At 35.3% G+C, this 27,274-nt stretch overlaps 7 protein-coding genes and 1 long non-coding RNA gene across 8 annotated transcripts; 4 read left to right on the top strand and 4 right to left on the bottom strand.

Moving 5' to 3' along the window:
• The first annotated feature begins 217 nt into the window (after positions 1–217).
• On the top strand, positions 218–2,914 carry LOC147923120 (replication protein A 70 kDa DNA-binding subunit D-like). Its single transcript, XM_087500258.1, has 9 exons — positions 218–388; positions 464–728; positions 829–925; positions 998–1,122; positions 1,215–1,299; positions 1,386–1,515; positions 1,612–1,805; positions 1,892–2,308; positions 2,399–2,914. The coding sequence occupies exons 1-8, from the start codon at positions 248–250 to the stop codon at positions 2,040–2,042; spliced, it is 1,188 nt and encodes a 395-aa protein (XP_087356384.1). The 5' UTR covers positions 218–247; the 3' UTR covers positions 2,043–2,308; positions 2,399–2,914.
• Positions 2,915–3,950: 1,036 nt separating this feature from the next.
• LOC104762445 (small ribosomal subunit protein uS19v) lies at positions 3,951–4,683 on the top strand. The gene has a single exon (XM_010485725.3). It carries the CDS (start codon positions 4,032–4,034, stop codon positions 4,512–4,514), a length of 483 nt encoding a protein of 160 aa, XP_010484027.2. The 5' UTR covers positions 3,951–4,031; the 3' UTR covers positions 4,515–4,683.
• Positions 4,684–4,777: 94 nt separating this feature from the next.
• Positions 4,778–5,908, bottom strand: LOC104762444 (uncharacterized). The gene is made up of 3 exons (XM_010485724.2): positions 5,666–5,908; positions 5,105–5,285; positions 4,778–5,005 (listed from the first exon to the last, which is right to left on the bottom strand). The coding sequence occupies exons 1-3, from the start codon at positions 5,862–5,864 to the stop codon at positions 4,975–4,977; spliced, it is 411 nt and encodes a 136-aa protein (XP_010484026.1). The 5' UTR covers positions 5,865–5,908; the 3' UTR covers positions 4,778–4,974.
• A 2,949-nt stretch (positions 5,909–8,857) lies between these two features.
• Positions 8,858–9,369, bottom strand: LOC147923119 (uncharacterized). The gene is made up of 2 exons (XR_015589334.1): positions 9,082–9,369; positions 8,858–9,004 (listed from the first exon to the last, which is right to left on the bottom strand). It is a non-coding gene; the product is annotated as an uncharacterized LOC147923119 (long non-coding RNA).
• Positions 9,370–9,651: 282 nt separating this feature from the next.
• Positions 9,652–12,012, top strand: LOC104762442 (uncharacterized). The gene is made up of 6 exons (XM_010485722.3): positions 9,652–10,253; positions 10,670–10,822; positions 10,975–11,121; positions 11,217–11,369; positions 11,461–11,583; positions 11,784–12,012. Exons 1-6 carry the CDS (start codon positions 10,116–10,118, stop codon positions 11,859–11,861), a joined length of 792 nt encoding a protein of 263 aa, XP_010484024.1. The 5' UTR covers positions 9,652–10,115; the 3' UTR covers positions 11,862–12,012.
• Positions 11,978–14,773, bottom strand: LOC104762443 (uncharacterized). Its single transcript, XM_010485723.3, has 5 exons — positions 14,492–14,773; positions 13,844–13,913; positions 13,546–13,679; positions 12,764–13,225; positions 11,978–12,569 (listed from the first exon to the last, which is right to left on the bottom strand). The coding sequence occupies exons 2-5, from the start codon at positions 13,868–13,870 to the stop codon at positions 12,155–12,157; spliced, it is 1,038 nt and encodes a 345-aa protein (XP_010484025.2). The 5' UTR covers positions 13,871–13,913; positions 14,492–14,773; the 3' UTR covers positions 11,978–12,154.
• Positions 14,774–23,122: 8,349 nt separating this feature from the next.
• On the bottom strand, positions 23,123–25,454 carry LOC104762441 (uncharacterized). Its single transcript, XM_010485721.3, has 5 exons — positions 24,979–25,454; positions 24,482–24,551; positions 23,992–24,390; positions 23,560–23,894; positions 23,123–23,471 (listed from the first exon to the last, which is right to left on the bottom strand). The coding sequence occupies exons 1-5, from the start codon at positions 25,060–25,062 to the stop codon at positions 23,259–23,261; spliced, it is 1,101 nt and encodes a 366-aa protein (XP_010484023.2). The 5' UTR covers positions 25,063–25,454; the 3' UTR covers positions 23,123–23,258.
• Positions 25,455–25,542: 88 nt separating this feature from the next.
• LOC104762440 (glutaredoxin-C1) lies at positions 25,543–27,136 on the top strand. Its single transcript, XM_010485720.3, has 4 exons — positions 25,543–25,912; positions 26,419–26,507; positions 26,653–26,751; positions 26,839–27,136. Exons 1-4 carry the CDS (start codon positions 25,809–25,811, stop codon positions 26,922–26,924), a joined length of 378 nt encoding a protein of 125 aa, XP_010484022.1. The 5' UTR covers positions 25,543–25,808; the 3' UTR covers positions 26,925–27,136.
• The last annotated feature ends 138 nt before the right edge of the window (positions 27,137–27,274 follow it).

The raw sequence follows: 27,274 nt of genomic DNA, 5'->3' as shown, positions 1-27,274 counted from the left end.
CAACGCCTAATTTCCTACAAATTCAACAACCAATCTATATCAATATATATTATTTTCATATCAATCTTCAATCATATCGTTTAATTCTATCACCAGAAAAATCTAAACTTCCCAACGATAGACAAACCCGTATATTCAGCCTTCTTTATACGCAATCATAACAATCCCTAATTGCAGACTATATAAACACAGTCTCACCAATCATCGAATCAAACAAACAAAGCTAAATAAATTCATACCTAAAACAATGGCGGCTTCTTTTGCTTTCCTCCGCGACATTCGTCCGTACAAGACTGCATGGAGAATCCAGGTCAAAGTCCTTCATAATTGGCGCCAGTGTACAGCTGCCACAGGAGAAACACTTGAACTCATTTTGGCTGACGAGATTGTGAGTATCATTTTCATTTAGTCTATTCTTTTCATAACTTTCTCTGCCCTCACTACTTTATATTCTATATTATAGGGAATGAAAATACACGGGTCCACGAAAAAAGACTTGGTCAACCGTTACGTCAACCACCTGACCATTGGCTCATGGAGGTTCATCGAGACCTTCTCAATCACTCATGCGGTTGGTCAGTTTCGTCCTACCACTCATTTGTACAAACTCAGTTTTGTCAACGGGACCTATGTTGTTGTTAGTGATCCTAAGTCCGACTCAAACTTCCTAAGCTTGACAAAGTTTGCAAGAGTTGAGGATCCAGACCTTAACACTAACATGTTGATTGGTAAATTTCATTGTTTTTTTTTATTATATTCTTAAAGTATCTATGATTTCAAAACATTAAAGTCCTCTTATGGTTTATATTTGTGATACAACATTATCAGACGTGATCGGTCAAGTGGTGAACATTGGTGATATGGAGACAGTTGAATTTAACAACAAGCCAACACATAAACTCGTGTTTGAGATGCGGGACGAAAGGTTACATTAATCTGCCTAATTCTAAGCCTCTATTCAAAAAAACATGAACTAAAAGCTGATTTTTATTGACAGGGACGAGAGGCTATCGTGTACCTTGTGGGGCTCATTCGCTGACAAAGTTTTTGGAGGCTGCCAGGCATCAAATGGTGTCATTGTGGTTTGCATCCTCCGGTTTGTTAAAGTGAAAACATACAAAGGTAATATTCGGCTTGCATCTTCCTAAATAAAACAAATATATATGAAAATATATTTGTTTTTATATCAAATATTAAGAACAAAGATGTAACAGGTAGTAGATACCTATCTAATTCCTATGATGCATCACAAGTGCATATCAATCCTGCTTGGGTAGAAGTTGATAATTTCATCAAATCGTATGTACTTCTATCATAAGAATAAAACTGATATATGATAAAACTTTTACAGACCTATATAACACTTTGCATCTTATCTCTTACAGCCTTCCAAATGATGGTTTGTCTCTCGCTTTCCGTGAATCTGTCCCAAAGTTGCAGATTGTGGCTGTCACATCAGAAGACACCAGTCAGTATTCAAGGAAAACCATTGGGGAACTTATTGATTCAGTTGAGGTTGGTATATATATTCTTTCTAGAAAATATCATTTACATATGAATCAAACGACCGACCTAAGGAATGGTATTTGAATGCTATATCACTAATTTCAGGTCGGGAAAGTAAGAGTAATGAGCACCATCTACGCAATTGATACCGACTGGGCTTGGTATTATTTTAGTTGTCGTGCCTGGAATAAAAAAGTGACCCATATACGCACTGGATTTTACCAATTTGAGAGTAAGCCACAAAAACCAAAGTTTTGGTGTGATGTTTGCAGGTCACCTGTGACCAATGTCATTGCAAGGTAAGATTGCAAACAGATAAACCGTTAAAATATATTTTAACTTTCTAGATTTTAGTCTACAATTCCTTCTGTGAATGGCATTGCAGATACATGATTTACGTTAAAGTCATGGACAATACTGGAGAGTCCAAATTCCTATTATTTGACAGCATTGCTTTTGAGGTTATTGGAGAATCTGCAGCTGCTATTCTTGGTGGTTCATTGGATGAGATAATCAACATGTTCATAGATCTATAAACATTCAGTTTACACTACTTTTTAATTAAATGCTATGTGATTCTCGCTTTAAGATCACAAATCCTGAAGATTTGCCTGACGCTATCAAGAACGTGATTGGGAAAACATTTGTGTTCCTGGTTTGTGTGGAACGAGAAAACATTTGGGATGGAAAGGATTCCTACAGGGTAACCAAAAGCCTTTCCAAAGACGGACTTTTAGCCGAGCAAATCACTGAGGAATCAAATGAAATTGTGAACCCATCTTCAGTTGTCTCCGGTGATCATGTAAGAGTATTATGCATATTTAATTACCTAAAGTGACCCATTTGTCTTACAAGCAAAGATACTAACTCTTTCTCACATAAATGTGGCTAGGCACACCTTGCTTTGACTTATAGTCAGGAGACTTCTGAATCAACTGCTCCCTCCTCTAAACGTGTCTACGCATCCAATTCTGATACACCTGGACGATCATCCTCTTCAAAGAAGGTGTGTGCTGAATCCAATGGAGTAGGAGGCCCAATCAAGAAGTTTGATTATAAGGTGTCAACACTTGAATTTGGAGAGAAGGAAATGGAAGAGGGTATTGAGGCTTCTAAGACTATGAAGACCCCTATGTGCAAGATGAAAGATACTAATGTTGGAAAGGTGGTTGACATCAAGGGGGTTCAAATCAAGGGGGTTCAAATCAAGGTTGAAAAGAAGTAAGACCAACAAGTTGTCCCGATGGTGATTTATGTTTTCTGCACTTTTCTTTCCTAATGAGTTACACCACGTTTTCCTCTAAATTTCTAATAAGGCTCCCTCTATAAGCCATTTTCAATTTAATAATAAATTAATCACTATCATTTTATATATGTTTTTCTATTCAATATACTAAAGTTAAAACAAGGTTATTGTTTACTCACTGTTAAAAAACATAAATCACTAAACATAGATAAATCATATAGAGTAAATTTTGTTTAGCTGTCATCTATATATTTGTAAACTGATGCAAATATTAGAACAGAAACTGAAAATCTAAAATATAGATACAGGATAATTACACAAACCTGACGCGTGATTACCAAGACTACTATAGAACACTTTGAAAATCCACCAAATTAACGCACATATCCACTGCTTATAAAAAAAAAAAAAAAACACATTGTCATATAGGAACAATGTTTATGGCATTAAGTTAGTCAACGTTAAAAAGTATTGAATACAGTCACCATTAATACGAACCCATATATATATATATAACAATAGCAAAATTCTTTGACTCGTGGGCCAAACCGTTTTGAGCCCAAACTTGATGAATGTAATTGGACTTTAGTTGTCACTTTCAGTTTACAGCAAATTATGGCCACAAGACCCACAACACAAGAGTGATAATAACCGGATCAGACCGAACTGGCTAATCTGTATAATTCATGCTTTTGTTGTATCCGAGTTTTTAGGGTATTAAAACCAAATATTTATTTTCATAATCGTAGTGATAAAAACTGAATTGTAATTAATTTTATCCTCGTAACAAGTGTTCTAATCAAATTCGTTCACATCATATTGTGTTTTTTTTTTCTTTATAATATATGAATTTAAAGTTTAAACTTAAGAAAGTAATTAACATATGTGGATCAAATTGAAATTATTATATATCTATTACAAAATCTGAAGATCAAACTAAAATATGCTATGTTAAGAATAAAACCAATAATTGTTATTATTTTCATATCTTGACATGTTTAGTAGATGGCAATATCCATAAATAGATTACAAGATTAGGGAATATTAATTAATTTTGATGATATTTCAAAAGTATTACATTTACTCGGTCAATCTTTAGTATTTTGGTAACTTGGTTAGTTTCCGATATTCCCGTCGATCCTCCAGATTTACGATATCTCCAAAGTCCCCCCAACACTATTGTATAAATATTAGTGAAGCAAACTAAGGAATCCTCACAACACCAATCTCTCTCTAATGGCATATTCTATCTTCTTGCAGAAAAATCCAAGCTTCAACAATGGCGTTCAACGAACCAGAGTTTGCCACAGCCGTGGCGGTGGCGACAAAGGAGAGAACATTCAAGAAATTCTCATTCAGAGGATTCAACGTTGATGCTCTTCTCAAGATGTCAAACTTTGATCTCGCTAAGCTCTTCAACGCTCGTGTTCGCAGGAGGTTCTACAGGGGATTAAAGAAGAGACCTCTGATTCTGATCAAGAAGCTGCGTAAGGCGAAAAAAGAAGCAAGTGAGGAGAACAAGAAGAAGCCTGAAGCGGTGAAAACACATCTAAGGAACATGATCATTGTCCCTGAGATGATTGGAAGTGTTGTCGGAGTTCATAATGGCAAGAACTTTAACGAAGTCGTGATTAAGCCTGAGATGATTGGTCATTACCTTGCCGAGTTTTCGATGACTTGCAAGAAGGTTAATCACTCTAGACCACGTATTTGTGGTTGTGGTTGTTTCCGTCGGTCCACTAGGTTTATTCCTCTTAGGTGATGAAGCAACAGCTCTGTTTTTTATTTTCAATTTAAAGAGATGTTTACTCTCTTATTCTTTTCTTTTGGGACCTTATTTGTTTCTGCTTTGTGATTTCTATCTTCTCTTCTTTAGAATATCTCTTACAGCTTTAAATAAAACTCAAAGCTATGAAGCGAATTGAGTACAATGACTATGAAGCAAGACGACCATCTCTACTTATAACACAAAAGTTTCACTACAAGTAATCGATTTGTTTTGCATACCATTAGATCACTGCTGTAGATGTTTTAAAACTTATATTACTTTGTTGAAATGATATAATTATAATATTTCTTCTTCATCCCCATTGTTTCAAATGATGATAAGAACTTGTTATTATTATTAGTATTCATCGTTTATAGATTTTCTTTGACATATCTAGAAGACAAAAAGTAAAAAATTCAATCACAACAACTTCAAATATTATCTCTAGCGCCTCTTATTTCTTCAGCCCTCCAGAAGTCTTCGTCCTGCATTAATTGTTACCATCGAAACCATGTCAATTTCACACTACTGACATACACACAAACACAAGTACATACATGAGAGAGGGAGAGAGGTAGATTTACGGCGAGTGTGAAGGAGATACGTGAAAGGTACTTTTAGGTGGAAGATGCAGGCATTTCTCTCTATAGCACCGGTCGTAGCAACCTGTAGTGAAGATCAGTTTGCATTGAAATTCACATTTGAATGCACATCCAAGACTCGCTGCTTCTTCTTCTTCTCTAGTACTGGCTCTGGCAGCCACCGCTACAAAAACGAGCACCATCAGCGCCACAACATTTTTCTTCTTACTCAATTTATTTGGCTTGATTGACATTATAGGTTTATAGGTGTATATATATTCAATGAAAACCATCATATCACATATATACAATACCAAAATATGCATTTCTCAATAAATAGAATGCCATCTCATTATTATTTTATTATTATTATTATTAATTATTATATTTCGTTTTAATATTTAATTTTCTGAAATTTGAACCAAATAATTTTAAGAAAAATAACTTAAGACTAATTTTTTTTAATCTGTGAGAAAATAATTTAACTATATCATAGTCACGTAAGCTGCCATTTTATTATTAATTTTTTTTTAAAAAAAAGAGAGAAAAGGAGAGATATATTACTGCGAGTGTGAAGTAGCAAAGGTGGTGGATGAGATCTACAACTTTTCAAACACCTGTCTAAGCATATCTGATGAAACATTGAATCTTTGCAGGTGATTGCACATTTTGTTTCACATGAAAGATCTGCTGATTCTCCTCCAATGGCAGCCATCACCACCAAAACGAACACCATCATCACCACACTCCATTTGTTCTCCATTTTTCTTCTTAATCTATGTCTACCCTTAGAAATATATATGTATTTCCATTGAAAACTGTCATAGCATCTACATATATATATAGTCAGCACACTCATTATAGTTAAAAAATATGTTTAATTAGTCAAATAAAACACTATTATTTCAACAAGCAAAACCAATTATCCTTTTAAGTCAAAATATTATTCAATATTCAAAGATCAAACAATTTAAAAATTACCAACTTTATTTCTATATATAATATTTTTATGATTTAAATTAAATTATTACTTTGTTGATTTTAAATATGGTCAATAGTCAATACAGTTTATTATCAACAACTTGTTTTAGTTTGAATTGTATAATCAAAACAAATATAGATAAGCGAATCAATTATATTTTCAAAGTGATATTTAGTATACAAAATAATACAGAACTAAGATATTCACCCGCGGTTCACCGCGGGAGCTTTCTTTTATTAAAAAATGTAATTTATTTTATAAATTAACTATATATATAATTAATGTTAATTTGTATATTTAAATGTACAACCTTACAAATATAAATATATTAGTTAGTATGGAAATTAGAAAGTATTTTGTTAGAAGTTTATTGTTTTATATTATCGTATAACATACAATTAAGTAAGTAGTGACTTATAGAAGGAATATACTGTGTGTGTTTTTATTTATTTACAGAAAGTAGTATATTTATTATTTAAAATTTTTAAAGATATGTACAGAATAATTTTTTATTGTAGTTTTGTATGTTTTATATATAAAGAATCAGTTAACTTTAGTATATATAATTTTGTAGTAAAATGCAAATAAAAGTTGTTAACAGTTATTTGTTTGACATGATTCCACATTGTTTTTCTTTTAATAAACTTTGATTATTAAAATAGATCCAAGATGTGTGTATATAATTTGTTAGAAATGGAAAAATAACTATTTGAACAAAAAAAAACTAATTCAGTATACTAATTACTTACAAATTATATATTACGTAAATGACTTTTTTTAAAAAAAAAGTAAACTGATATTGGTTTTTCTTTTGTTTTGTCTAGATCGACACAATTTTTCTTGTTTTTATCTGACAAAAAAAATATATCATCTTCTTCGTCTTTGTTTTATCCCGTCCATTGCGACATCTCCGCCCATCTTAATTTTTAGTCAATCGATTTCATCATTCTTATTTGTCATAATTCGTCTACGAAAGAGTGTTTAAGTTTTCAGATGAAAAAATAGGAGACATCATTATTAAGTTTCGATTTTTGGCATATCTAGAACACGAAATAATTTTTAAGTTTTCTGGTAAGCTTTGTGTAATTGTGATTGTCGATGTATAATCAGGGTTTGGGTGTAGATTATTTATATACTGATCATTTAGGTCGACTAAACAAACTTGTGCACGCAAAAAATATTCGATTAAGCAACTTATTGAGGAAAAATTAGGTGTAATCTGTTTTATTTTTGGAATATTCTTGGGATATGATATATCTTAGCATTTAAACTTTATTTGTTTTGAACATATATATTAGGGGAAAATAATTGGATATCAATGCGTTGAGATCAAAAAATTTGGCCACAAATCCTCCTCCAAGATTGAAAATCAATTCGTTTATTGATTAGGCTGATTGTTTAGGAAATGTCTATATGGAGAAAATATTGTTTTGTAAAATTGGAAACTTAATATTAATTAAATTAATTATAAATTTAATACCTAATCTTAAAGGGAGTGGTTCCGATTGTTTTGGAAGTTTTATTAGGATAGGAAATCGTGTGTCCAAAATTCGAAACTCAATATTAATTAATTAAACAAAAAACAAATTAATAATTAATGTCAATGGCATGCTTATAAATAGTTTTGAAGTTCAAGATTTATTTCATAAATATCTCTAAAAATGTATATATATTTAGTATACCTAAGTTAAATCATACCATAAATTACAGTCAAATCAAAATAAAAAATTATCTATGAATATTGCAATTTCATTTGTTAAATTTTGATTTTTTCTATATTTTGATTATTCTCTATTTTTAAAGTTACTTTTAAAAATCTTATAAAATTTACTAGATTTTAAAGGATATACAGTAAAACCTCTATAAATTAATACTATATAAATTAATAAACACTATAAATTAATAAATTTTAATAGTCCCAAGTCGGGACAGTGTAAAAAATAACAAAATTTGATAAGATAATAAGATAATAATTTTTTTGAAATCCCCATATAAAATATGGTCCCAATAATATCATAAATTAATAATCATGTAAATTTACATATATATATATATATATATATGTTGATATAGTAAAATATGTTTCTCTTAAACCTCATATCTATAAAATAATAGTTATATTGTATCTTCAAACTATACTGGTATAAAATATTCTATAACATTTCATAAAACAGCTAAAACATTTTAAAGTTTTCAATTTCTACATATGCATCATTTACATTTTGATAGTTTGATAGACTATTAAAATACAATAATTGATAATTTTATTCATAAATATGAATATTTATGTCATGTGTACAAGTGAATTTGTCTATAATATTTGTAATTTCTTTTCTATAATAATTTTTAATTATTTGAAATTCAATTCCAATACCATAAATTTACAATATTCTTTAATTTATAATATTTGTAATTTATTTTTAAAAATTTTCTATAATATTTTTAATTTTATAATCTTATTTTGCAAAGATTGTCTCAATTCATAATTTTAAAAAATTAAACAATTAAAAATATACCTATAAATTAATAATTATTAATTTACACTATAAAATAATAATTATTAATTTATAGATAAATTAATATCACTATAAATTAATAAAATATATTGGTCCCAACATTATTAATTTATAGAGGTTTTACTGTATACATGGTCAGTTGCTGAACGGATACATAACAAAAGGTAACGATTTGTACGAAACAGATCGAAAGGATCACAAATACCACAAAATTCAGAACATCAACTTTGCGTCCACCCTTAAATTTAATGCATGAAATTATATGGAAAAATTTATATTGATCTTATTATATAGTATTTTATTTTACATATAGAAATAAAAGAAAATAAAAATAAGTCAAGCATGAAACAATTGAGAGTACCCTATCTCTATGCATGCATTTCTTCCATCCCTTTAGTCTTCATCCTGCATTAACATCACTATAGTATTATACACACAAGTCTATATCTATATATATATATAGAAAGAGAGAGAGAGGTTACTGCGAATGCGAAGTAGATTGAAAGGTACTACTACTCGGTGGAGGATGCTTGCATAGCTTGTTATAACAGATTTGAAAGCAGGTCGGAACTGTGGGGACGACACGGCGGCAGTGTGTTAAACACTGCTGTTCACATGGAGTCGTCATTGCTTCTCCTCCAATGGCAGCCATCACCACCAAAACCAAAACCATCATACCACTCCACTTGTTCTCCATATATCTCTCTCTTCCTTAATCAATTTCTTTTGCTTAAAGATATGTATATTTTTTTGATAGAAACTCTTTATATATATATATAGAAGAAAATGTCAAATCTTTGTATTGCTTCAACAAGTTAAGTCAAAATATTATTTAATATTCAAAGATCACACATAGTTTAAAAGTACCAACTTTCTTTCTATATTATAAATCTTAAAATATTTTTATGATGAAAATTAAATTATTACTTTGTTTGTTATACATATGGTCAATACAATTTATTATCAAAAATTTATTTTAATCTGAATAATAATTTTTTTAAAAAATATATAAATAAGCAAAATCAATTATACTTAAGTCAAAATAATATTCAATATAAAAAATAGTATAAAATCAAATATTACCTAATTTATTCCTAAATTAAATCATACCATAAAACTACACAGTCAAATCAAAATCGAAAATTATCTATGAACGTTGCGATTTCATCTGTTAAATCTTGATTTTTCTATGATTTTAACGGAGTACATAACCACTCTAGGGTCGGTCTAGTAAATCGAGATGTTGAACCGAACCGGATCCGAACGGGGATCCGAGACCTGATAAAGACCCGTATCCGTGTGTATAAGAAACAAGAGTCTTCTATAAAAGGCTGTGAAGCAAAAACCGTATGCCTCTCTTTAACTCTTTTGCTTCTCTATAAATCCGCAAGATTCCAAATTCTGAATTCTTCACTCTGTGGTGAGCAAAGCCCAGATTTTTTTTTAAACTTGTTCAATCCAATTTCTGAAGCTCAAAATTCCAAAGAGTAAAAGTTCCTTTTTTTTTTTCCCATCAATGTCGATCCGTTTCGGCTCAACCCTCGTTGCTGCTTCAGTCAATTTCAAAAATTCGACGAATTTAAGCAGTAATCGATCTCGAAACTGCAGATTCTCTGTCCGAAGTTGCGTGTCTGAATCCCAACATGCTCACAAGGTAGATAGAGAGAGAGTCATGGAAATTGGATGAATGTTACTTACGAAGAAGACTTTACTTGTTTTTCATTTCTTACGCAATGGGTTTCTTCTCCGTATCTGCCTTTCTGCTTTCTTTGTGTGTTGTTATTGTCTGATGATATGTTTTGCAAGTTGTCCTCTGTTTTTTTGTAGCTCTGTCTGAAGGCCAAAAAAAAAAAAAGACTTAGCCTTTGGCTTAAGTGGTCTTAGGCTAACTAATATAGCAAGATTCGACATTTCCTAGCAGCATTTCAAGATTAACTTCCTTTTGGAGTTTGGAAGTGTTATGTTATTTGAAGATATCATTTTAGAACCATTACATTGATTGTTTAGACTTATAGAATGGGAAGAATTGTGTGATGATTTTTTTTTTGTGTTGTGAAATTTGTGGTGCAGCTAGTTTTGGAAGTTAAAGAACGGCTTGCCAAAGATTGTACTAGTCTTCCAATTGGTAAAAACGGAAGAGATGATGAGGAGATGATTCTCTGGTTTCTGAAAGATCGGAGATTTTCTGTTGATGAAGCCATTGGAAAGCTAACTAAAGCTATCGTATCCTTTTTCCTTGTAGTACTATCTTCACTTTAATCTAGAAAATTTTCCATAGATATCACTTTTATGTGGAATCAAATCACGCGTTGCTTTTTGTTTTGGTAGTATTTGATAAGGTTAGTTTCTACGTGATCCTTTACCTGAAAGCTTAGAAATGGCGTCACGAGTTTAAGGTAGATGAGCTATCTGAAGATTCTATCAAAGCAGCTACTGACACAGGAAAAGCATATGTGCATGGTTTTCTAGATGTTAAAGGTCGACCTGTGGTAATTGTAGCTCCTGCAAAGCACGTCCCCGGGGTAAGTTAGACACCATTTTTATAAAAAAAAATATACTATGTTTAAGCCAGTAATGCAGTTTTAGGATAACTCTGAAATGTCTGGCGTTTTTGCAGCTGCTTGATCCAATAGAAGATGAAAAGCTTTGTGTGTACTTACTTGAAAAGGCTTTGAGTAAGTTACCAGCAGGACAAGACAAGATACTTGGGATATTTGATCTCCGTGGATTCGGATCTCAGAACGCGGATCTTAAGTTCTTAACTTTCCTGGTATTCCTATCTTCTTACAGTGTAAATGGTTTGGTATCTAGTGAATGAGAGAAAAAGACAATTCTTTGATCTTACTGTTTTCTTCTCGCAGTTTGACGTATTTTACTATTACTATCCAAGCCGATTGGATGAAGTCCTTTTCGTAGATGCTCCATTCATATTCCAGCCAATTTGGCAATTCACCAAACCGTTGGTGAAGCAATACGCTTCTCTGGTAACTTCCATTCCAAATCACTTAAGTTTTGATGTGTCATTTCTAACTATTATCTTCAAAATCCTTGTTGTGGTAGCATTACTAGCTTTTAAGCTCACTGGGTTGTTATTTCCGGTTAAGCTCAAGTCCTGTTTGATTTATGGGTTTGCTCAGAGGATCTGTTATACTAGATGGATTTATCTAGTTTTCTTTATGTGAAGGTCAAGTTTTGCTCCGCAGAGACTGTGAGAAAGGAGTATTTCACTGAAGAAACATTACCATCAAACTTCGGGAGCTAAAGTGGTTATAAGAGACCTTCAAACACTAGTTGTTTCTTCTTTGGTCGTGTCTCTAGATATGTCGATATAAATGTGTTTAGATTATTGATTCTAAGTTGAATTAAAGGGAACCTTGATAGTAAAATAACTCAGTTGTAAAACCTCAAAAAAAGGTAACAGTATACATAGAGACAACAGCATAAACATGAAAAGCCTCCTAAAATTAAGAATGAAAAAGGGTAAACAAAACACAGAGATAGATCATAGAGAAGCCCTGAGAAGTCAGAATTTGAGAGGTTCTATGTTGCAGAGCTTCAAATCAGGTTAGCCCTCTTCAGAAATCTGATAGTTCTGCAGTAATAAGGCCATACAGATTCAACAAAATCAAGGTATTTCTCAATGATCCATTCTTGAAACTGTTTCAGTTTGGTGCGAGTGAGCTCTTTGTAGTCTGTGTTCTTGATGGCCACCACTGGTCGAAACACTAGAGCTTTCACGTCGTCTTTGAGCTTTCCATGGGCAATGTAATGGTATGCTACAAGGTAATAAGATGGTAAGTTTCTTATCATCTTGATGGTTTGGTTGAAGCAAAAGGCGTATAGGGCACATAGTCCTTGGAACATTTTGATATAAAGTGCAACAATCAAGGGTCCGGCCACCCACATTGGGGATAACTCCTTTGTAACTTCAGTTCCATAGATCGCGTTAACAGCTAGGAAAGCTGGAACACTGCAAAATGGTCAAGGTAAAATAGTATAAGTAATACACATAGAAGGATTTGGATTAAAAGGTGGCTGTGACTCTCTTGAATCTTCATTAGGACAGTTTTAGATCAGAAGTTTACATCTAGTTGATTTTCTACTACTAAATCTATATGTTACCACATCGAACAAAGGAAAAGATGCTATGATGCTGGTACTTACAATAACAGTAGCGGAATCTTGATAGCTGCATCTAGACTCCAAAACCAGGACCAAACTGTATTCTTTGTACTCTGGAGGCTTTCTGCTTTCCGGATTTCTGATTCAGTTTCTGGCTTCGTCGTTTGTGGAACCTGTTCTCCTCCCAGAGCCTCGTCAATCACTTGAATAGGTGATTGTGTGCGCAGCATTGTTAACCATTTCTTAAACAGTTTCTGGATAGCAGGTTGCCCTGTGACTGAATCTTCTGTTTCTGAGGTATATGAAAACGAAGTGTTTTGTGCCTTTGGAGCGCCGTTCACATTATTTTCGTCATCATCTGAGCGGTAAGATAGCTTGACTGAGTTATTTGTAACTTTCTTCCCACCCTCACTTCCTCCTGATTCATTATTTTGGATGCCACCTTTGAAAGATGTAACTCTGAAAGCTTTTGCTTTCAATCCACCATTGCAAGGGGACCCTAAACTGCAAAAAGAGTTGTTACAAAATTTTATGATTCCGAGGATCAATTGCAAAGGGGATTATATATGAGGTATAACGTAATATCTATATGGTTTCCTTCCTAAGTGATCCTAAGTCTATTATGGAGTACACCATATCCTATGCAGTAACCGTATCTCAGTATCTAACAAGGAATCTGTTAGCTAACAGTTAGGTCTAAGCCTATAACGAGGCAGATTTCCATCCAAACTATTCCAAGTATCTACCTTCCAAGAGTACTTAGAGAGTGTGAGTCTCAAACTAAGCAGTACCTAAGCAGGGAACTTGTTATGTGGGATTCTCACCTAAAACAACATGTTTGCTTCAATCGTAAATGCTTGTCTTTCCTGTCAACAAAGTGCACTGTCGTAACAGGTCTCCTTAAACTCAAGCCTCTGGTCCATGTTGGTGAACTCCAAGGAGACAAGACATGTGAACCCTACATGAGATAACATGGGGATTGTAAACATCTATATTTCTAGAGTGGCAAGTAAAAAAAAGGCTTTACAAGAGTGAAACCGAAGACACAACCGTTTGCAAACATGACCATTACAGAGATACAAAGACACATGGAATTTAGGACTTTTAAGATTGATGCCATACCTGCAATTTATGGGTTACCAACACCATTGTCTCTAGCTGAGCAGTGAATCATTTACTCAAAGGTCACAATCTGTCCATCATTTACAAACAAACAACACTAATTACTTAATAAGCGGGACTAAAAAAAAAAAAAAAAAAAAACCAAGTGTGCAGAACTCGAAACCAATGACATACGAAATCATAGGTAGGCCACAATAACAGGCCAAAATCTATGAAACTATCCAGAAAGAGAATTGGATTGGAGGCAACGACAAGGATTGAAATAGATGAGTGTAACCTCCAAAAATGATCAAATCACAAGTAGCAAAATGCAATTCCATATTACTTAACTTGAACGAAGCAGAGCAAAAAAAACCCGAAATAAGATAACCTCGTTAGCGAACTCAAAATTCATAAATTTTCCAAATTTTCAATCCTCTCACCTATACAACACCCTTATCCAACAATTTATTCTCCAAAATCAGATTAGATTACACTAGAGCATAAATCTAAAGCGTAATCACAATAAACCTGGAAAAATCATCTGGGTTTTGTTCCCTTAACAAACGAAACATATCGACCAAGAAAAAAAAAATACCCAAAATCCATAAAAGAGATAGAATACAGCTGCGGAGAAATAGAGTGAGAAAGGGGAGCAAAAGAACCGACCTCAATCATGGAGCTCTTCGTCCGTGAGAAATAAGTGAGAAAGGAAGAGAATTTGTCGCAGAGAAGTTAGGAACAAGCAAAAGGGTAAGAGAACCCTATTGAAAATCTTGAATCAAATCCCAAAAAAAAAAAAGCAATGAGAAAGATTGGAGTTTGAGAGGGAAGGAAGAAAGGGGGAAGCGGATAGAGATGATAGAGAGAAAAAGAGAAGAAGGGATTGGAAGAGATAGGAAGAGGAAGATTAATTTCAGCAGGCTAAAGCGCTTTAATCTAATCAAAGGTTTTTTTTTCCTTATACCAAACACCTTTTAAACGGCGTCGTTTCACGTGCTATTATTTTTTTTTTTTATTATTTTTTCTTCTCCAGTAAGTCACAAATTGATTTTCCATTTTGAATAGTCAAAAAAATAATCATAACGAAATCATTTAAATATAATATAATTTCCACAAATAGTTTATGATATTTTTGTTTCTTCTAATTATATTTTCAACATGAAAATAATGGGATAATGTTTTTAAACTTGAATTTTTTTTTCTAATGAAGGAAAGAAAGTAAGGAACCGAAACTTGAATCTCTAAAGTCATAGTTTCACTTTCACTTAATGAATCAACATTGTACTGAAACCCTGGTTGATACTGTATAATTAAGTAAAGCAATGTTCTAAAATACGGACTATGCGGCCGTATATACGGTGAGTATACAGTAAACGGTGACCCACTGTACCGTTTATAGTCTAAGCGTTTTAATATATACGGGTTGGTCTAATTCGTTTAATTATATGGCGTATATACGGACGATTATACGGTTAGCGCATATACGTCCGTATTTTGTTTTTTTAAACCTTCAATCAAGCTATAAAACGAACCTATAAATTGAAGAAATCCTAAGCTTTATTCGTTTTCTACTGTCGTGACACTTTTCTCAAACTTCATTCTATATTCAGAGAGTCTTCAAGTTTTCTTTACTCCTTTTCTCTTGTTTTGATTATATGATCTTTCTTTTTTTGGCTTTATCATGTCTATAATATCGTTGTTGTCTTGTTGATTATAGGACTATAATACTTAATATCGTTAAACTAGGTTTGAGTTTTGAATTTTGATACTACAAGTCGACGGAGAAGAAGAACTTGAAGATTAAAATTGGTTTATTTTTCTGTTTACGTTTTGCTATTTCAATTATTGAGTTTTAGACTACTTGGTTTGACAATTTCATAAGTATTTTTGACAATTTAAGGTTGATATACTATTGGTTTGACAATTTCATGAGTATTTTTGCAGAGATTTTAACTTTTATTATATATATTTATTTTTTTATATATAATATATTTATAATTTTTCATATCTATATATATTTTTGGTAAAATATATTTACCGTATATACAGCCGCGTATACAGCTATACGCTAAACGGTGGTGCACTGTCCGACTAGCGCCTAGCGTATTTTAGAACATTGAAGTAAAGTAATCAAATCCATATGACTTGTGTTGTTGGTGTCTAACTATCTATCTATCAATTGTCACAATTGTCACACCCTTATAGCTTCATGCCACAACACAAACTAAGCTTATGATTCTTCTTCGGCTATAAATTTACAAAAATAGTTGATTACTAACCGAATTTTGGATTCAATCTCAGATTGTTAGAGATTACATATATTCAACTTGTTTTCTTATTATTATGTAGATTTAGCATTCAAGATTTTAATTTGATTTTTTAAGGATAGTTTTTAAAATTTGATTTTCTTCTTCTTTCTTTTTGGATTTTATTTTTCAGTTTGAATTTTGTTTTTCTTTGTTGAACTTACAAAATTGTGTAATTACTAACCGGATTTTGGATCCAGCCTTAGATCGTTAGAGATTACATAAATCCAACTTGTTTTCACATCATCATGTAGATTTAGCATTCAAAATTTTAATTTGATTTTTAAAATAGTTTTAAAATTTTTGAATTTTCTTTTCATTCTTTTTGGATTTTAAAAAACTTTTGTAATGAACCAAAGAGAACCTATCAATTCAACAAGGTGTGGTCGGATGGTTATCAAGTTGGAAAAGAAGTATATGACAACTCTTCATGCTTTGGGATTGATTTCAAATTAGCATGAAATAAATTTACCAGGCATTTTCTTATTTGGAGTATATAGATTTTGCCCTTGTTAATGTCAAGCCACAAGCCCAACAACAAGCTCAGGTCCAACAACAAGAAACAGCCCAAGTCTCACACAAAGGTCAACGGTTTAAAACCCCTCAAGAGTGCGATAAGTCACTGCAACCTTCTCTGCAACACAAGAAGACAAATGTGCATGTTACACAAAAGGAACAACTGATCAAACCTGCGGATTTCCTGAACATTGTACTATCAAACCGTTTTGGTCCTATAGAAGCAAGGGGCTAGATGATTGACAGATGTCACAAGATCCTACATTGTATCAAGGATCTAGAATGTTTTTTAGGTAGTATAAGTATCAACATCTTGTATAAGCAAAAGTAAAAAGTTGGATTGAACATACACAATTTACCTACTTTCAAACTTCTTTATTGCTTATTCACATGGTATCAGAGCTTCTCAAACCTTAATCGGTGCTGTAATGGCAGAGAATCCTGGTTCCTATCCTTTTCCTTCCACTCTTCATGTTGGTAGCTCAGTTAACATTAAACTGAGTGATAGAAATTATCTTCTCTGGAAAACCCAATTTGAGTCGTTGCTTCGGTGTCAGAAGCTTCTCGGGTTCGTCAATGGGTCAATCCCACAACCAGCAGCGGTTACAGTCACCAACACCAAAAATCACGCCATTGAAGCTCCCAGTCCGGCATATGAAGAATGGATCTGCACGGATGAGCTAATCAAGTCCTGGATCTTTGGTACTCTCACTGAGGAAGTGCTCGGCCTTGTTCACACCCTGACCACATCTCAAGATGTTTGGCTCGCCCTTGCTGGCAACTTTAACAAAAGCGCCACTGCTCGAGAGTTCGATCTCCGTCGTCGACTTCAACTTCTGAACATCAAAGGTAAAACTTTTACCGACTACTGCCATGAGTTTCGAGCTGTGTGTGATAATCTGAGTTCTATTGGTAAACCGGTGGATGAAAATATGAAGATTTTCACCTTTCTTAACGGGTTGGACCGTGAATATGATCCAATAACAACTGTCCTTCAAAGCTCTATGTCTCGCACTCCGACCCCGACGTTCGACGATGTCGTTTTAGATGTCTCTGGCTACGACTCGAAGTTACAAGCATATGAAGCTCACTCCGATGTTTCACCTCATCTTGCCTTTCATACCCAACGAGGTGGATACTCTCGCTTCAGACAGAGGGGTCGTGGCTCTGGTCGTGGAAGGGGTGGATATTCCACTTGTGGGAGAGGTTTCTCTCAACAAGTCAGCTCCTCCGGTTGGAATCAATCTGGTAACTCCTCTCGTCCTGTTTGTCAGATTTGTGGTCGTACTGGTCATGTTGCTCTCAAATGCTGGAATCGGTTTGACAACTCTTATCAAAGTGATGATGTTCCACAAGCCCTTGCTACTCTTCGACTTGCCGATCCCAGTAGTCGAGAATGGGTCACTGATTCTGGAGCTACAGCCCATATCACCTCTGCTACTGAGTCCCTTCAGACTTCGACGCCATATAATGGCCCTGAGAATGTAATGGTGGCAGATGGGACTTTCCAACCCATCACACACGTTGGTTCCACTACACTTACAACCCCAACAAGTAGTATTCCTCTTTATGATGTTCTTGTCTGTCCGACCATGGATAAATCTCGGTATCCAAGTTGTGTGATGACTATCCATGTGGTGTTTTCTTTGACTCTAATTGTGTATATGTTATTAACCTACCAACTCAGAGGGTTGTGACAAAGGGACCACGTCTTGAAGGGCTTTATGTGTTGAAGAATGTGGAGTTTGCAGCCTTCTACTCAAATCGCCAGGTTGCAACTAGTGATATAGTGTGGCATCAGCGGTTGGGACATGCTAACTTCCAGATTCTTCAACTCTTACAATCCAGCAAGGCAATCTCCGTTAATAAGAGCAGCACTACTTCCGTTTGTGAACCTTGCCAAATAGGAAAGAACACTAAGCTTCCTTTTTCTTCATCTAGTTTGTTTGTTAAGGAACCACTTGATCGATTACGCTGTGATCGATGGGGTCCATCACCAGTTGTATATGTTCAATGTTTCAAATATTATGCAGTCATTTTGGATGAATTTACTCGTTATTCTTGGATGTTTCCTCTCAAGTCCAAATATGATTTTTGTGATGTGTTTGTGGGGTTTCAAAAGCAAATTGAAAATCAGTTGGGTAGGAAGATTAAAGTATTTCAGAGTGATGGTGGTGGTGAGTTTATAAGTACTCGATTTAAATCTCATCTCCAAAATCATGGGATCCAACATTTGCTCTCTTGTCCATCAACTCCAGAGCGAAACGAAATGGCTTAGAGGAAACATCGACATCTTACTGAGCTTAGATTGTCAATGTTATTTTAGAGTAAAACTCCACTTAAGTTTTGGGTTGAAGCGTTTTATTCGGCTAATTTCATCAGCAACTTGCTTCCCTCACCATCCCTTGGTCAGCAAAGTCCTCATGAACTATTGTTTAAGCAAAAACCGGATTATTCCTTTCTCCGTGTGTTTGGCTCTACATGTTATCCTTGTCTGCGTTCTGTTACTCTACATAAGCTTGAGCCACGATCACTCCAGTGTGTGTTTCTTGGTTACAACGCACAATATAAAGGTTATAGGTGTCTTTATCCTCCTAATGGACGAGTATATATTAGTCGTCATGTTATTTTTGATGAGGATTGTTTTCCCTTCACCGATCGATACAAGGGCTTGGTAACACAACATACGACTGGTACTCTTGGTGCTTGGCAAGCCGTTGATTCCTCTACTTTGATCCAAGTCTTGCCTACTATCCCAACTTACATAACCAATTCTCATCAAGATTCCCAGTGGCTTGAATATGTTGTGGAATATCCTCAGGAGGCTCCTGGTTGTGCTACTCCGTGTACAATTGCTGAGCCGGATGCCTTCTTGTCACCAAGTGCAGCTTCCTCACCGGATCAGTCTATCGTGACTAATGATGTCCTTAGTTCTCCCGATTATGTTTATGTTCCTGTACTGCCTGCATCCTCTACTCAGTCTGTTTATCCCATGACAACAAGGTCAAAAGCTGGTATTCATCGTCCAAATCCACGGTATGCTCTTGTAGCTAGCAAAACCATTCCTTCTCTTCCTCAAACCGTTGTCGAGGCGTTAAACCATCCTGGTTGGCGGCAGGCTATGTTGAATGAACTCAATTCCATCTATGAGAATCACACTTGGAAATTGATCCCTCCGACAGAAGCGATGAACATAATGGGGTGCCGATGGGTCTTTACTGTTAAGCTCAATGCAGATGGCACTGTCAACAAGTTGAAAGCTCGCCTTGTGGCCAAGGGGTTTAATCAAGAGGCTGGTGTGGACTTTAATGAGACCTATAGTCCGGTTGTGAGGACGTCTACCATTCGAATTGTGCTCTCTGTTGCCACTACTAAGAGTTGGGATGTCACTCAGTTGGATGTGAAGAATGCTTTTCTGCATGGCTATTTACAAGAAAATGTCTATATGATCCAACCTCCAGGTTTCGAAGATGTTAACAAACCGACTCATGTTTGTTCCCTACGCAAGGCTCTTTACGGTTTAAAACAGGCTCCCAGGGCCTGGTTTGATAAATTCAGTAACTATCTTCTGGAATTTGGGTTTGTGTGTAGCAAAGTTGATCCCTCATTGTTCACTTATCGTCGAAATGGAGACAAGATGGTCCTCCTGTTGTATGTGGATGACATTTTGCTGACAGGTTTGAATCCTACACTATTTAAATCCCTGATTGTTGAGCTTAGTTCTCGGTTTGCAATGAAAGACTTAGGGAATATACACTACTTCCTGGGTATTCAAGCACATGCTCTTCCCCATGGTCTGTTTCTCCATCAAGAAAAATATATTGAAGAGATCCTGCACCATGCTAATATGTCCACTTGCAACTCTGTTCACACTCCGCTGCGCCTTGATCATGTTTTCCAGGATGCTAAGCCATTTTCTGAGCTCTCTTACTTCAGAAGTCTTGCTGGGAAGCTTCAATACTTGACCATTACTCGTCCTGATATTCAGTTTGCTGTCAACTTCATTTGTCAACGAATGCACTCTCCCACTGAGTCAGATTTTGGTCTCCTCAAACGGATTCTTCGCTATCTCCGTGGCACTTCGAAAATGGGTTTGCATCTCTACAAGAACAGTCCTCTACATCTTGTTTCCTACAGTGATAGTGACTATGTGGGGTGTAAGGATACTCGTCGATCTACTTCTGGGTTTTGTGTTTTATTGGGCACTAATATTGTGTCCTGGTCTGCAAAGCGTCAACCTACAATGTCTCGGTCCTCCACAGAAGCTGAGTACCGTGCTCTCGCTTTCACTGCTTCTGAACTCACATGGACTGCTTCAGTTCTACGTGATTTTGGTATCTCTCACTCGTATGTTGCCCTTCTCCATTGTGATAATCTTTCTGCAGTCCACTTGTCTGCAAATCTTGTTCTTCACAATCGTTCCAAACACTTTGATGTCGATTATCATTATGTCCGTGAACAAGTAGCTCTTGGTCTCCTTGAGGTCCAACACATTCCAGCCGAACTGCAACTTGCTGATATCTTCACCAAGTCCCTTCCCCGACCATCCTTTCAGCGCTTACGACACAAACTGAATGTGCATCTTCCCCCCACACTCAGTTTGCGGGGGGCTGTTAATGTCAAGCCACAAGCCCAACAACAAGCTCAGGTCCAACAACAAGAAACAGCCCAAGTCTCACACAAAGGTCAACGGTTTAAAACCCCTCAAGAGTGCGACAAGTCACTGCAACCTTCTCTGCAACACAAGAAGACAAATGTGCATGTTACACAAAAGGAACAACTGATCAAACCTGCGGATTCCCTGAACATGGTACTATCAAACCGTTTTGGTCCTATAGAAGCAAGGGGCTAGATGATTGACAGATGTCATAAGATCCTACATTGTATCAAGGATCTAGAATGTTCTTTAAGTAGTATAAGTATCAACATCTTGTATAAGTAAAAGTAAAAAGTTGGATTGAACATACACAGTTTACTTACTTTCAAACTTCTTTATTGCTTATTCACAGCCCCAATGCAGCTTCACCTGATGAAAACACTTGCGTGAAACTCCTCTTTTAAGCTAAGGGAGGGACCTTCGTCCAAAAAAAAAAAAAAGCTAAGGGAGGGACCTTACAATTACAAATCGACTTTGTTGTATTGTACAGCTTACAAAACTTGAGAGGAAACACAAATCAAACCAATCTAACCAAAATCGAAATTGGAAAAGAAAACAATTAGATTCGTAAACCAAAATGAACCGGGAACATCAAGTTGCTGAATTGTTTAATTGACCGGGCAGCAGCTGCCCAAAATATCCCAATTTCCTTTGAAAGAAGATGCCATCTGCCCGCTGACCAAACAGATGTCCTTCTTTTCTTCGAAAATAAATTTCCATTTTTATACTATTTCCATTTATATTTATATTTCAACCGACTAAAAGACACCATTGACCTAATTTCCCAAGCCTTCTTCTATATAAACCAAACCTCCTTTTGCATATTATCCTCTCATAAACTTTAGAAGCCTCTTTTGTGTCTCCTCCTTATTCGATTCCTATGTCTTTCTATCTTTTTCTTTTTAGGTTTTCGCCTACTATATACGTTTTGTTTGTCTCTTACACGTTTATTGATATTTGTCATAGGATAGTATTCTTTAGTAGTTGGAGAACAGATCTGAATCTTATGCTTAGAAAATTGTCACAAGTTTTGTTTTGTTGGTGCGTTCTATAGTTCTTTTTTTTTTTTTTTTTTTTTTGTTCTATAGTTCTTTCTGTTCAAAATATTAGCTTTTGCTAGTTTGGTTGATTCATACTTGTCCATTCCAATAGTAGCTACAGTTTTATATCTTTCTTAGTCAAGATAGTAATCTTTTGAATTAGATATGTGCAAAAATCTTCCATCCGCATGTCATGACTCTTTCGTAGGCAGAGCGGCCATCTTTTGCATAGATTGATTTATATAAAGTGCCTTTTTTCATGTTTGACCCTTCGGTGTGTAAAAGATCGCTATTTCAATATCTTTTCGGTAATATTGAAATCGATTTTTTACCTAATGGCATACATTACTATCCTATGTTTTTAACCTTTAAAAAAAAAAAAATCTTACTACGGTACCTTTCTTTAGCGATGATTGTGTCCAGTGCGGTGGTGCTACGTGGAAAAGTTTGAAGTGCAAATGACTAATAACACTTCCCTTGGCCTTAATATTTGTATAAACAATATGCCGAGGACTTGATTACTTGAACAATGAGGATTAAAGGATGACTTTGGGAAGTTGAATGTTCGGATGAAGTTTATGCAACTAAACCCTAAAAATAAAGCAATTTGAACAAAACAATAATGGACTTTTTTCAGACAATATATTCACATTCCCCTAAAAGTAAGATACCATTACTATTTTCAGGAAGAAGATCCAGTTGCCATTAACAGAAAAGTTTTGGACACTTTTCAAATTACTATGATTCCAAGAAAATGTGTTGGTCACATTGGAACCTCTTGAAGCATAAAATTTTTCTTTCAACAGTGAGTTTCTCTACACTTAAAGAACTTGAAACAGATGTGTTATATATTTCTCTGTAAAAATTTGACCTGGACTGTAAAAGCAAGAAAGCTGTGTTTAATACATCAGTCATCAAGACTGGTTTTGGGAAGGTGATGATAACCACATGAGGAAACTTGATATAGACCAAATTGAAATCACACCTAAGACCTGTATCACATTCAAAAGTGTACCCAGCGATTTCTTGATTGCCAGATTATTAACTGTTGACTCTGCTCCTTTAACCGTAAATGACAATGCTGTTACTAATTGTGCCGCTCTGTTCAGCTGATGTAGTCTGTATACCTACAAAACCAAAAAAGGTTCCTTCAAAAAATGTGTTAAAGTGAGATATTTTAGAAGTGTTTGGTTTTAAAGAGAGTGATTTACATACCTGAAAGATGATGGGGATGACAGGAGATGATGGAGAATTGCGGTATCTAGCATACTGTTCAAATGCAAATTGAACAACGATACCAACAAGGTACGGTGCAAGAGTAGCAGATGCTGCAGGTCCAGTCCATGGCCAGACGAATCCCATGGTCACCATTGGAATCATAAGACTAAGCACTAATGTTGCTACAGAGGAGATTCTTTGTCCTAGCTGAGAAGGATTGGTTCGGTTCTGAGGAATAAATCCGGATGATTTTCTTGAACGGTCTATTATCAGAAGAAAAGCAGCAACTCCACAGTAGAAGAGAGCCTCAGTGAAGAACAGTATGAGGAAGTCTGCACATAGAGGAAGAAAAATTTCAATGACTTTGTCTCTGCAATTTTCGAAGAGCAGTACACAAGTAAATCGAAATAGGGAGAAGCAAGAATTAACCTGTGAGCAAAGAGTCTTCAAAAACTGCTGAGACTATTCTTCTTAAGTAAACCGGAGATAAAATGAAAGATGAAACTAAGACAGCAGGACCAATGAGCCAGAGAAGGCTTCCCCATGTGCTTTTCGCTTCAAGAGGGACAATGATATTATTCTCGGTTTTATTCCGTTGATTATAAAACGAAATGAAACCCGGTTTGCCGTCTCCATTGTATTGGATAGAGGAACTACTTTCTTGAGGCGCAGCTTCAGGGCGAGTTTGGTGACTTACTGTTTCTGGATCGTCTGGTGGTTGGTCAGTGTATTGGAACTGGTCTTCTGAAGTAGCAAGAGGCAAATAAGCTCTCTTTTGGGAGATGTCTCTTGGTTTTTGGTCTCTGAAGGAAATGTGAAGAGAACTAACTGCTCATAATGAATGAAACACGATCAAAAATCTTACTCACAAGTCATATAACTCATACCTGAAAGCGGTAAAAAACCAAAAGGAGCTTACTTTTATCACGTTTAAGGTGCAGAGGATGGTAATAATGGAGATGAGCAGGTTGATGCCTTGATGAACGAAACTGGAGTTTTGAAAAGGTGAAAGTCAGCAAATATCCATAAACATGACGTTCAGAAGAATGAGAACAACAGCAGGTAAAAACCACATAACAACAACAACAAACACTATATTACATTCCACTATAAACTACTAAATATTGATCACATTAAGTTCAGATAATGTAGAGAGAATAGAGATTGCATTGTCCGAATCAACCCCCTTAAGTTCGAATTGCTCTTTAACTTCACTTCAAACTCACTGATAGTTCAAACAGTTCCTAGCTAGATCACATAAAATTTTGAATAACAAAATTGGTTCTCACTCTCTCAAGCCACATTATCTAAACGAACAGTACAAGAAACATCTATCCAGACAATACATTGGGAGCAAGAAACACAGATGCAGCGTAGAAGAAAATCCAAGAAAGATTGATTACAAAAGTGTGTTACCTGAAAGGAATTGCGAGGTTGAAAAGGTGAGAAAAAGGATGGAATCACAGAAGAAGCCGAGGAGGACACCAGTTTAGCAGCCATGACCGGTGAAAGCAATACACAGTTGATGCCACTTAAAACCCTAGCCGAGCAACAAGGGTTCTGATCTATTCTATTTATCACATAAACGGGCAAAACCCCGTAATACAGATAAACACGAATTCCTCAAGTTTGCCACAAAGACAAAAATCAAATCTTTTCTCCGCTACGGAAGAGAAGCAGAGTAAAAAAAAATTTGAAAACTTTCCGAGAAATTAAAGAGAAAGGCTATTTGGGGAAAGTGAGGAGAGCAATGGCTTGGGCTTAGCTCAGGGATTGTTGGAAGTATGTATTATTCATTTGAACAAATCTCCATCTTACACAGACCTGTCTAGGTTTCTTCTCTCTTGTGTTCTACTTCACAGGGTCAAATCAATTTCTTTAAACTTGGACCCGGTCAGAATCCGGTCCGGGTTTGATTCTGAAGTCAGTCAGCCTCTAATCTGAACTAAACCGGATAAATCACGTATGAATAACCGGAAGGAACCGGTCGATTTGTGGTTTGACTAAATCCATATTCTCCTCGCCGTCGCGATCAATTCTTCTACTTCTGGTTTTGTTCCTTTTGAAAAAAAAAAAAAAAAGTAAACGACAATTTCCGAATTCGATTCGTTTCTTCAATTCCTTGGTTTAAGCCAGCAAAGATTGGCACGAAACACGAGCTGAAGACATCTGTTTGTAGGTGTTGTCGCTCTGTCCGATTTCTGGTGGATCCTTAAAAAGATATAAATCTTTCGCAAAGAGAAGAAATGGGTTCTATGTTCAGTGCAAACCGATTGAGCAAGGAAGAGATGGAGGTCAGCATGAACAAAGCCAAAGAGATCGTCTCCTCGTACCCTGTCGTTGTCTTCAGGTTTTTCTTAAGTTTTCTCAATTGATTGTGTATTTGTTGATAATTTGGGTATTGTTGAAGATGTTATTGTCCATCTTCTTAAGATGTCTCTGAGGTTTAGTATTATTATCGAAAGCTGGATTCTTTTACCATGTATCTAAGAAAAGCCAGTTCTCAACTCAACTTTGAAAGTAGTTAGATGCAGCTGTAGAAGACAACAGTATTGGATCCAATTCTCAACTTTGGGAAGCTATGCATCATCACTAGTTGACTAATTTGTCGAATTCTTTTAAAATCTCCCTGGTGCTCCTACTCTTAGTTTAGCTAGGGATCAATTCTCATTGTTGATTAGTTGACTAAGTGTTTTTTTTACTAAGGGTCTTAGTTAAGTGCTGTTAACGGTTAAGCTTCTATGAATAGAATGGATACGTGCAAGCTACTAAAGGGGTTTCAGAGTTTTCCGTTTGCGCTTCACTCTTTCAGCTTTTTTGAGTCTTTTAGTTTTGATCCATGGATCTCTTTCGCAGCAAGACTTACTGTGGTTATTGCCAGAGGGTGAAACAGTTGCTGACACAGCTAGGAGCAAGTTTTAAAGTATTTGAGCTCGATGAGATGAGTAAGAAACCAAACCCACCCTGTCAACCTCAATACCTGTAGTAATGATATCTCGTTTCTAGTTTCTCATGCCGAAGTGCTCTGTTTCATTTTAGACTTACTGAGAGAATCTCTAACACTGTGGTTTGTGGTATCTGACTCAACAGGTGATGGAGGTGAGATCCAATCAGCTTTGACAGAGTGGACTGGTCAGAGCACAGTTCCAAACGTATTCATCAAAGAAAAACATATCGGTGGATGCGATAGTAAGAGAAAACTAGAAAATCTCTCTACACCTTAATTTAGTTTTCAAGTCAAAATATCTAAAGTAACTGTTCATTTGGGTTTTGCAGAGGTGATGGAGAGTAACAAGCAAGGCAAGCTTGTGTCTTTACTTACTGAAGCTGGTGCGATAGCTAATAACTCTGCCCAGCTTTGATGAAACTCGAAACTAGGGTCTTACTTAGGACTTCAAAGATAAAGTATGTGAAGAAGAATGTCATGTTTGAAATCATGAGAAACTTATGTGTGATGTAACCAAATAAAGAAGGATCCTTGTCCTTGTTTAACTCTGTTTTATACAGTAACATCGAAAGTGTGCTCTTCACGTTGCTGGTGTTTGGTTAATGGGAAAATTGATTCGAGTAAAAAGCTGTTGGTAGTTTCTAGACCACTGGACGTTGCTTTGTGTTATTATTATTGCAAGACTTTTTTACTTCTGAAGTTGACTTCGTACAAAAGGGCTAATTTAATTAAAATCCAATCTCGAAGCAATTTGACTCGATTCAA

Source organism: Camelina sativa, chromosome 18 (genome assembly GCF_030686135.1).
Source record: "Camelina sativa cultivar CO46 ecotype springtype chromosome 18, ASM3068613v1".
Lineage (NCBI taxonomy): Eukaryota > Viridiplantae > Streptophyta > Magnoliopsida > Brassicales > Brassicaceae > Camelina > Camelina sativa.
Note: the sequence above shows the minus strand (reverse complement) of the source record. Positions and strands in the feature narration are given on the sequence as shown.